This window comes from Nerophis ophidion, linkage group LG15 (genome assembly GCF_033978795.1).
Source record: "Nerophis ophidion isolate RoL-2023_Sa linkage group LG15, RoL_Noph_v1.0, whole genome shotgun sequence".
Classification (NCBI taxonomy): domain Eukaryota; kingdom Metazoa; phylum Chordata; class Actinopteri; order Syngnathiformes; family Syngnathidae; genus Nerophis; species Nerophis ophidion.
Genome location: NC_084625.1, coordinates 12,047,162 through 12,055,822, shown reverse-complemented (window position 1 = coordinate 12,055,822; position 8,661 = coordinate 12,047,162). Strand labels below are relative to the sequence as shown.

Sequence of the window (8,661 nt, the reverse complement as noted above, 5' to 3'; positions counted from 1 at the left end):
CTCGCACAAGTTAATTTGTTATTTTTGGCAGCCCTCGTCATTAGATTCCACTAATGTATTTGTCACCTATGACAGAATGCTAGTGTGGCTGTTTTCTTCAGATATCTTAGCATAAATTGGCATACACTGGTTTGCTTTTATATTTACCATACAAAATGTTTTGAAAGTGGCCTCCGCATCCTTCCATTTTATTGAAGGCGGCCCTCGCTGGAAAAAGGGTTTGGCTTAACTAGGGGTGGTATCATGTGTATGAAAAAGTATGCTTTTCCTTCACAGCGTCATGAAAAGCGAGTGTTTGAGTGCCACTGCTCGGATTCTCATGACACATGTTACTTATTAAATAGCACCAAAAAGTCCGTTTGGCATAAAAGCATCACCTGGATTTTCATCGAGTTTAGTCTTTGGCGGTTCCCATTTGGGTCGAGCTTCCTTGGCTCGCTCCTGCCTCCTGCCCAGCTCCTCCTCGAAACTCTCATACAGGTCTCGCAGTTTACTCGTCCCGACCACTGTGGAATCCCCCTGTGGAAAATGTGAGATGGTCAAAACGTACACAGGTCCCAAAAAGTGTTTGCGAGGTCAGACTTTTAGTTGGGTTCAAATATTTGCATACTTGATGTATCTGAAAGTGCTGTATGGTACAGTACAGGTGCTGTGGCGGAATTAATATTTTAGAAATCTCTTAACAATAATTTCAGTAAGTAAGAGTCCTTGTGTGATTTATGTTGTATTGCTTCTCTTCACAACATTGGCCTGTTTAATTCCACAGCCATACACCTTACAGTTACATAACCTGGTATGTGAAACATGCTACCTGTCAGCATGCTAAATTTTTTAGCTACTTTTGCAACAGTTAACCCGAGTCATATGACTTGGTATGTGACACTTGCTAACTGTTAGCATGCTAACTGTGCCGTGTAATGTTTGATACAACTCTTCTACCTATAGTGCAGGATCATAGGAGAAGGACTGTCGAGAAGCCAAAGATCACTAATTTATTATATAATTGTCTTTTGGTCGAAGGTTACTCTCTAAATGGGTTTATGTTGTGATTGATGCTGTATTACTGCCTTTCCGAAAGGGTTAACTAAAACATTCCGGTTCATAATTAGATTCTTTGTCCTTCCCAAGGACAGGCCACTTCCCCCCAACCTCTCGTCTTTTTTCTTCCCTTCCCAGCAGCCTAGGCTTGCTCCTCTGTAAACTGATGTTTTTTGAAAAATAACATCAGTTTCATATAAATAATGAAAAGACCTTAACTTTCTCTGGATATGGCAGCGAATTTGCCGCCATTAGTGATTTAGAAGCTGCACTGGAGATCAACTGCAAGCGTGGATTCTGCGGACGCCTTTTTTAGCTTGTCGCTGTCGAATTTGTGGGACCCAGCTAGAACGCATCATCAACATGCGATCTGACGATAGTATTAAAAAAGTTTCTCGTCAGCCAAATTCATATATATCACGTGAATATATGAATTTGCCTAATGCCTAATTTCGTAAAACATATCAATATCGACTGAAAAACTATTGTGATTTTTTTCCCCAAATCACTCTAGATACTCTTATTCAAAAAGTCAAATGAAGAGACGTTTGGGGAGTCTGACACCAAAGCATGTGTCACTCTCAACGAGCAGACCCTATCAAAAACGCATTCATCGGTAGAAGGGTTATTTGTAATTCCTAACATATTCTTTTTGCTTATCATGTTTTTCACTGTTAAATTTTGCCGAAAAAGAATTATCAGATGGTACCACTTGATCCATGGGGTCATTGGAGTAATAGTTCTCAGCGTGGGTGCAGCGGATCCAGGCGGGCTTCAGCAGGTCTTCTTCCACCTTCTCTTCGTCCACTTTCTCCTTTTCCCGTTCCGCTTCCCGCTCTCGGTCGGCGACGCTCTCCTCGGATTCTCGGCTGCGGGTGGAGGAGTAGCCGCGGTCTCGGCTCATAACTGACGAGGACTCGGACCTGCGGTCCCTCTCCTCCTCCCAGCGGCCGCGCTTCCTGTCTCTGCTTGTGGAGCGGCTGCGCATGGATAAAGATCAAATATAAGAAGATATCCAAAGAGGAGTCTAACGGGGGTACATTTGCACAAGTACCTGCGAGGCCTCTTTCTGTGTCGGTCAGGCGACTGGGATCTCCGACTCTCTCTGTGTCGATAGCGCTCTCTATGTGTATGAGAAAACAAGATTCATGCGAGAAAACGGATTGTCATAATGTTCATTTATTAGGGGCAAAACATTTAACTTAATTGTGTATGTAACTAGACTTTATACAAAAAAAAATGTATGGCTCTCTGAAGGGAGCCGGATCTTGAGGAGCCGTTTCTTACAAAAATCCCCTTAAAAGTTGTCGTTTTAGTTATTTTTTAACAGTCACTAGTATCAGTTACATGATAAGATGTAGATCAGAACAATTTAATTTACACAACTATTACTATAAGTGGTGAAGATTGTTTATTCGATGTGAGAGGGATCACTACGGGGGTTTATTTGTTGGCCAAACTAGGGAGGCGTTGGAGAAGAACAAAGCTTGTTTATTAGACTTCATCTTCATTAGCCAAACTGCCTTGTGTTTTATTTTAATATCAAAAAGTAAACACCAGGTTTTGTTTAAATTGTTTTTTTTTCATGACACTTCAAAAATCATTCATGTGAGATAATTTTGTTAATGTGTTATTTTGTATAGTTAATTCTTATACAACATATTTCTGCTCAAACTCATAATGGATCTGTCCCAATACATCATCTACATGATGTATATAACTAAAAAAAAAAAAAAAAATGCTCTCTATGAACATGTAAAAAGAGAGATAAAAGTATCATGTAATGACAGAAAGCTGACCAGTTGATATTATTAAAGAATAAGAAAACCTCATATCTGTCTATAAATATATGCATATTGTTTAGCTATAGTCTTTTTATTAGACCATACAAATGACATGATTATATTACGTTCACAACCCAACACTGCTTTACTTAATCAGTAATCATGATTTCAATATTGATAACCATCCATCCAGCCATCCATCCATTTTCTACCGCCTGTCCCGTTCGGGGTCACGGGGTGTGCTGGAGCCTATCTCAGCTGCATTCGGGCGGAAGGCGGGGGTACACCCTAGACAAGTCGCCACCTCATCGCAGAACCTACACAGATAGACAGACAACATTCACACTCACATTCACACACTAGGGCCAATCAACCTATCCCCAGGTGCATGTCTTTGGAGGTGGGAGGAAGCCGGAGTACCCGGTGGGAACATGCAAACTCCACACATAAAGATCCCAAGCGCAGTATTGAACCCAGGACCTTCGCATTGTGAAGCAGACCTACTATCCCATCCTCCACCATGCTGCCATTATCGATGACAATATCTGTGATTATTACTTTGGCCATAATTGGCAGCGCTAGATCTCATACATGCGCGCGCACACACACACACACACACACACACACACACACACACACACACACACACACACACACACACACACACACACACACACACATATACATGTATATATGCCTCGAAATAAAATAATGTTTGCATGGTGTATATATATATATATATATATATATATATATATTATATATATATACACACATAATATATATACACATAATGTATATATACACCGCCTTCCGCCCGATTGTAGCTGAGATAGGCGCCAGCGCCCCCCGCGACCTCTTTAAGGGAATAAGCGGTAGAAAATGGATGGATGGAATATATATATATATATATATATATATATATATATATATATATATATATATATATATACCGCCTTACACCCGATTGTAGCTAAGATAGGCGCCAGCGCCCCCCGCCACCCCAAAAGGGAATAAGCGGTAGAAAATGGATGGATGGATATGTATATACACACACACACATATATATATATATATATATATATGCTTGTTTTTAATTTAAAAAAAAGGTAATATACAATATTTAACTCTGACTCATTTTCTAGTCCAGTTGCCAGTCGGGTGGGCAATTGCCAACGCTAAATTCGCAAGTGCATTAAAAACGGCTCCCAAGCGAATGCTCACAACTGGGAATCGGTTCTCATATTTCACTATAAAGAGCTGTTCAAAACACTTGATTCGTTTGCGAACGTCACATCTCTCCTTTATACCAGATTGGATCCTGATTCGAATAAACAGCAACATTTAAACAGGCAACATTTCAGATGTGGATAAAAGGTATCACCTGCTATGATCCCGGCTCCGGTGTCTTCCAGGAGATCGTTCTCGGTCGTAGTGGGACCTGTACCTCCCGCCGTCGGATCTTCCGTGTCTGTCTGGACTTCTGCCGCGGTCCTTCCTCTCTTGTTTGTCACCGTAGCCCCTCTGCCGGTGGTCGTCGTGGCGATATCCTCTCTCGGGGGACCGCCTGCCATCGCCGGGTTTGTCGTACTTGTACGGCCCCCTGCGGTGGAAGCTCTGGTCGGCTTTGAATGACGTGGGGCTAGGGGCGTAACCGGGGCTGAAGCCAGGGGGTGGAAAAGGAGGGTAGCCCATGGTGTACGGAGGCGGGTAACTCATGGGTGGAGGCATGGGCGGGGGAGGCATGGGCGGCATCATGTAAGAGTGGTAGGCATGCTGCGTCACCTGGGGGGAAGCGCCGGCGACTAAGGGCAGAGGAGGCGGCGGAAAACTGGGTGGGGGCTCGGGGAATCCTCCCACGGACGGCTTGGGGAAGGGCGGACGCACGGGGCAAGGGTGAAGAGAAGCGGGAGTCTGGGGTGGCGGCGGAGGCGGATATTGCATGAAGTCCGGGTGGGGAGGCATGTAGCTGCTGTTGCCATGGTAGCTAGGTGTGGGAGGAGTTTGGGGGTCATATGTGTACGGGGGCAAGGGAGGCTGCGGGGGCCTCAGATTGGCAGGTCGGTAGTTTTGGTCAGGGGGAATTCCTCCTCCTCCTCCTCCTCCACTTCTAGGGGTGCCACGGTCTTGATGGAAAGACATGACTGAGGGCAGACAGGAGATGAATAGAGTTTAGTAAGTGCAGGAAAAAAAACTAACTAAAAATACGCCTTAATTAAAGGCCTACTGAACCCCACTACTACCGACCACGCAGTCTGATAGTTTTAATATCAACGATGAAATATTAACATTGCAACAAATGCCAATACAACCTTTTTAGTTTACTAAATTGCAATTTTAAATTTTCCGCAAAGTGTCCTGTTGAAAACGTCGCGGTATGATGCGTTTGGCGTCACCGGTTGTAGCGGACATTTTTTTCCAGCCCGATCCAAGCTATAAGTAGTCTGCTTTAATCGCATAATTACACAGTATTCTGGACATCTGTGTTGCTGAATCTTTTGCAATTTGTTCAATTAATAATGGAGGAGTCAAAGTAAAAAGATGTAGGCGGCCGCCTTTAGCCACACAAACATATGTATATGTTTCCTTGTTTAAAATTCCCTAAGGTGAAGCTTTACTATGGAACAGAGCGGTCAAGCGAACATGGTTCCCGACCACGTCAACCGGCAAGTTTCGGTGATAAAATTGTGGTAATACGTCGGCTCTTACCGTAGTTATGAGCGGAGCTTGCGTCCTCCTGCAGCTGCGGACTATTACCTCCTCCCACCGGAGACACTGGCGGTCACTACACCCTTGGCCGCACCCCTCCGACTTTCAGGTACCATATAATCTCACTAAAACACTAGTAACACAAAAAGCAGATAAGGGATTGTCCAGAATTATCCTAGTAAATGTGTCTAATAACATCTGAATCGCTCTCACTGCCCTCGCCTTTTTTTTCTTTCTATTCCTTCACTCTCACTATCCTCATCCACAAATCTTTCATGCTTGCTGAAATTAATGGGGAAATTGTGGCTTTCTCGGTCCGAATCGCTCTAGCTGCTGGTGGCCATGATTGTTAACAATATGAGGATGTGAGGAGCTCTACAACCAGTAACGTCACGAGCACAACGTCTGCTACTTCTGGTACAGGCAAGGCATTTTTATTAGCGAGCAAAAGTTGCGAACTTTATCGTCAATGTTCTCTACTAAATTCTTTCAGCAAAAATATGGCAATATCGCGAAATGATCAAGTATGACACATAGAATGGACCTGCTATCCCCGTTTGAATAAGAAAATCTCACTTCAGTAGGCCTTTAATTAAGATGACTGTCTCACGCTTGCCACGACCATGCTACAACAAACATACCGTACTTCCTTGAATTGCCGCAGGGCATATAGTATGCGCCTGCCTTGAATTATTGCCGGGTCAAACTCGCTTCGCAAAATAATTAGCGCATGCTTAGTATTACAGCCTGGTCAAACTTGTGAAGTCACGAGTGACACTTCCCCTGTCATCATTTTCAAAATGGAGGAGGCTGATTTGTAATTGACCAGTAATTTGAAATTGCATAAAGGAAAGAAGGTTAAGAGCTATTCAGTAGGATTTAAGGTCCAAGTTTACATCACACTCAAATTTTTACTGCATGCCTTTGGTAAGTGACGGACTGAATAGAGGTTTTAAAATAATTAGCGCATGCTTACTTTTACCGCATGCCTTTGGTTAGCGAAGGAGTGAGAAGAGGTTTTAAATTAATTAGCGTCCCGGGGGCAATTCAAGGAAATACGGTATTTCACATTAATTTCTTCCTGTAATTCCAAACACCACTGCCACCGATACTGAAATGAGCATTTAATAACTAAAGAGAGAATGCAAAGGCGTTGTTTTGGAGCGCAAGGTAGCATTAGCATCACAAGCTAAACGCTAGCGAGCTAGCCGCTACACCTTGCGAGCATAATAGCGAAACATTACCTTGAAATGTAAACACCGCAGTCAGTTACACATAATTAGGTTCTTGCTGTGAAGTGTTTGGGTCGGAAATGAAAATGCCGTTGTATATGTGGCAAGACAAAATGCTGTATATTAGCGCTGAACTCCTGCAGGCTCACAAAATTGAATGGCAGCTGGTGTTTCCGGTCGGGAGGGTTATGGGCACTGGTTGGACAGCAGGGGACCAATCACACGCGCCTATTTCGGAGGCTGGCCAATGAGAAGGCTTTGGAGGCGTTAACTTCCTGTGTCGTAGCCTCCGCGCGTCTAACCAAAACAATTGTAAAACTTGGACGTTGTTTTTGAAACAGAAATGTAACAATATGGCTGACAGTTGTTATAACTGTTATGCTGTAGGAAATGAATTGATTAACGTGGACCCCGACTTAAACAAGTTGGAAAACTTATTCGGGTGTTACCATTTAGTGGTCAATTGTACGGAATATGTACTGTACTGTGCAATCTACTAATAAAAGTATCAATCAATCAATAAATGTGAATCATTTTATTTTTGGAATGTGGTACTATACATTTATTTTCACAAGGTGTATAGATGTTATATTATTAAAGGTAGCAACCTATAAATTATATTATGTTGAAAGTTAAATTAATCAATAAAAAAATGCATTTCTTATTGTGAAACTCATATATATATACACACACATATATATATATATATATATATATATATATATATATATATATATATATATATATATATATATATATATATATACACACACATATATTTATACATATAAATACACACATATATATATACATATAAACACGTATAAACTCAACTCGTTGTGTTTGGAGGAAGAAGAATACTGAGTTGCATCCCAAGAACACCATACCTACTGTGGAGCATGGGGGTGGAAACATCATGCTTTGGGGCTGTTTTTCTGCTAAGGGGACAGGACGATTGATCCGTGTTAAGGAAAGAATGAATGGGGCCATGTATCGTGAGATTTTGAGCCAAAACCTCCTTCCATCAGTGAGAGCTTTGAATGGTTGGCCAAATACAAATACTTTCCACCATAATTTACAAATAAATTCTTTAAAATTCCTACAATGTGGATTCCTGGATTTTTTCACATTCTGTCTCTCACAGTTGAAGTGTACCTATGATGAAATGATGAAAATGACAGACCTCTGTCATCATCTTAAGTGGGAGAACTTGCACAATCGGTGGCTGACTAAATACTTTTTTGCCCCACTTTATAAGTAAACATATATATATATATATATATATATATATATATGTATATATATATATATATATATATATATATACACACATACATACATACATACATATATATATACAGTATATTTAAATATATGTCCATCCATTTTCTACTGCTTATCCCTTTCCCTTATCAGCTACAATCGGGCGGAATGCGGCGTACACCCTGGACAAGTCACCACCTCATCACAGGACCAACACAGATAGACAGACAACATTCACACTCACACACTAAGACCAATTTAGTGTTACCAATCAACCAATCCCCAGGTGCATGTCTAATACAGAGCTAGTAATAAAACATGATGTAGTTCCGTGTGATAGCCAGTAGATAGCAGCAGAGGAACATCGTGAAGCTGCAGATGCGACTCAACGTTACCATGGAAACGGAATGACAGCACAATGAAAGACCCAGCATCTATCTATTTATGTCTTCGGGCAACACTAGCTCTCTGCATTCTGAAAGAAGCTGGGGAGTATTTTCTATGGCACTCTCGCATGCTCACCTCACAAGTATTGATCATATCGCACCAGGTGACTGTCTGCACTCGGGGACTCGCAGCATCAAATTGGGGGGCAGGTAGCAGCGTATCACCACCAATTGCAGCATGATTCACGG

The 8,661-nt window shown here is 42.0% G+C and overlaps 1 protein-coding gene across 1 annotated transcript in view; it reads right to left on the bottom strand.

Moving 5' to 3' along the window:
* The window catches only part of drosha (drosha ribonuclease III), a 370,040-nt gene extending 363,093 nt beyond the window's left edge, over nucleotides 1-6,947 (bottom strand). Inside the window, exons 1-5 of the mRNA XM_061921522.1 lie at nucleotides 6,776-6,947; nucleotides 4,207-4,966; nucleotides 2,093-2,161; nucleotides 1,748-2,018; nucleotides 378-519 (exon numbers count right to left, since the gene is read on the bottom strand). Of these exons, the coding sequence (XP_061777506.1) occupies nucleotides 378-519; nucleotides 1,748-2,018; nucleotides 2,093-2,161; nucleotides 4,207-4,964 (1,240 nt within the window). The 5' untranslated portion in view covers nucleotides 4,965-4,966; nucleotides 6,776-6,947. The remainder of the gene's footprint in view (nucleotides 1-377; nucleotides 520-1,747; nucleotides 2,019-2,092; nucleotides 2,162-4,206; nucleotides 4,967-6,775) is intronic.
* Between the last annotated feature and the right edge of the window lie 1,714 nt (nucleotides 6,948-8,661).